The 1,912-nt window shown below is 36.0% G+C and overlaps 1 protein-coding gene across 1 annotated transcript; it reads right to left on the bottom strand.

Annotated features, from left to right (window-relative positions):
• Positions 1-312: 312 nt before the first annotated feature.
• On the bottom strand, positions 313-536 carry LOC106522482 (protein FAM83F; the record flags this gene model as incomplete). The annotated part of the gene is given in 1 exon segment (XM_014015502.1): positions 313-536. A coding segment is annotated over 1 exon segment (180 nt), but the record flags the coding sequence as incomplete, so codon positions are not given.
• Positions 537-1,912: the final 1,376 nt, after the last annotated feature.

Here is a 1,912-nt window from a genome sequence, read left to right as displayed (position 1 = left end):
CTTTGTATGTATGGATCACTTGGGTTGTTACCAACATCTGGTGAAAATTTCATGTCATTAGCACCTCTAGTAATATATTTACTGAGAAAAATGTTGACGTCTTCAATACTCATTTTACCCGCTGTAAAACCTTTTTTTTTTTTCACCTTTTTTGGATTTACCCATCCTGGATGACTGAAAATCTATACCAGCATGATGATCCTATGAAAACCTGTCATGTCTGCTTTCTTTCTGTTTAGATAAAGCATCAATGCGACAAGCACCGGTTACGAGTCTATTCTTTTATTTTATTTATTTATTTTTTGGGGGTGGGGTTGTTTTTTTTGCATATTTTAAAATAAWTTCCTTTGCAAAAATTACAGTCTTACTCGAAGGTGCTGCGAGCCGATCTGAAGCCTGGAACACATATCCAGGAAGTGTGGCACACCCTGATTGTCCAACAAGATGTAAACAGGCACAGATCGACGAGACGCTGCATCCATCAAATCCTGCAAGATGTGGACGTCTGTGATCATATCCATCACTATGGCTATCACCTGAAACAGAATCAGATAAACACAGATGTTTTTAAGTTTCCTTTAATGGAACAACTTTTTTTACAGAAAATAATAGAACGGTTAAGACTGCGGTATTAAATTCAAATGCTGCATTTCTTTAAATGAAGAATAATGGGAGTTCCATTCTATGTGATGTGCTCAAACAGACCTAACTAAGTCGCAAAGAAAAGAAATGTGTTGTGACATGAAAAACTGGAGACTCAGGTTTAGATCAATCCTCTGGTTCACATTTAATAACTTTTGATTGGCAAGTGAAAAAAAAAACAACCCTCTAACAGCTTAAAATTAAAGTGAAATTAATATTTCTTATCTAGTAGTAACCAACCCTGGTCCTGCAGGTCCTGCACCCCTATCCTGCATGTTTTAGATGTTTCTTTGTTGGTTGAATTACAACTTCAGCATGTTCTCWATTTCTGCAAACCTCTGTTAATCATCCATTTCAATCTAAATCAAACATGCAGGACAGTGATCCTCGAAGACCAGGCTGTCCTAAACATCTACACTAACCTTGATTTTGTTACAAAATTGTACAATTTCAGCAGTTAGTAGTAAAACACTGAACACTGTCACCCTGCTGCTGCGTTCCTGTCAGGAAAACTGCCCGACTATCCAGATAAAACCTCATAACAACAAGGTCTAAATCTGTCTGTCAGGAGAAAYGCCACAGTGAAGCTTTCACTTTCTGCTCTGCTTTCATGCTGAATTAGTGGAAATTTCCAGTTTYGCTTTCATTAAATTAAAGCATTTCAAATCATGAAGAAAATACCCTCAGATAATTCTTCACTTTGCACAACTATRATTTTATTATCCTATTTTACAAATTTAGTTTTTGTCCCACAACGTTGTAAGAATGTGTGTTAATAATGCATCCTAACATGCAGCAATATGCTCACTGAAAGCTTTTTGAAACCTTTTCAGTGTCATTAAATCAATTCTTTCAAGGATGTAGTCATGGAAAAAGAGCCTCCTTGCATTTGCAAAAAAACATTCTCTGTTAGCCAGAAAAGTCGTGTTGTGTTTCCACAGCAAGAGAAGAAAATTCTAAGAAGGCTTTAACAAACAGCTACAAGTTAGGACTTGCTAACTCAGTGCAGGGCACAATCTTCTGCAGGCAAAATGTAAAACTCTAATCTTCTTTGTTGTTAGTTAATAAATAGCTGCTTCGCTTTCCGATATGTAACTGGGTTTATATCCTTATTTACCTGACGACTTTGGGAAACACCATAAAATAAATTTACAATATGAAAAAAAGCATGTGAAAATCTAACAACTTTAGCTGATAGTTCTTTAAAAAAAAAACAATTGCCTATAAATCTAAGGTTGAAGGCTGGGGGAAAAGAAGACAGCACAAACCT

Source organism: Austrofundulus limnaeus, unplaced genomic scaffold (genome assembly GCF_001266775.1).
Source record: "Austrofundulus limnaeus strain Quisiro unplaced genomic scaffold, Austrofundulus_limnaeus-1.0 Scaffold130, whole genome shotgun sequence".
Classification (NCBI taxonomy): Eukaryota; Metazoa; Chordata; class Actinopteri; order Cyprinodontiformes; family Rivulidae; genus Austrofundulus; species Austrofundulus limnaeus.
Note: the sequence above shows the minus strand (reverse complement) of the source record. Positions and strands in the feature narration are given on the sequence as shown.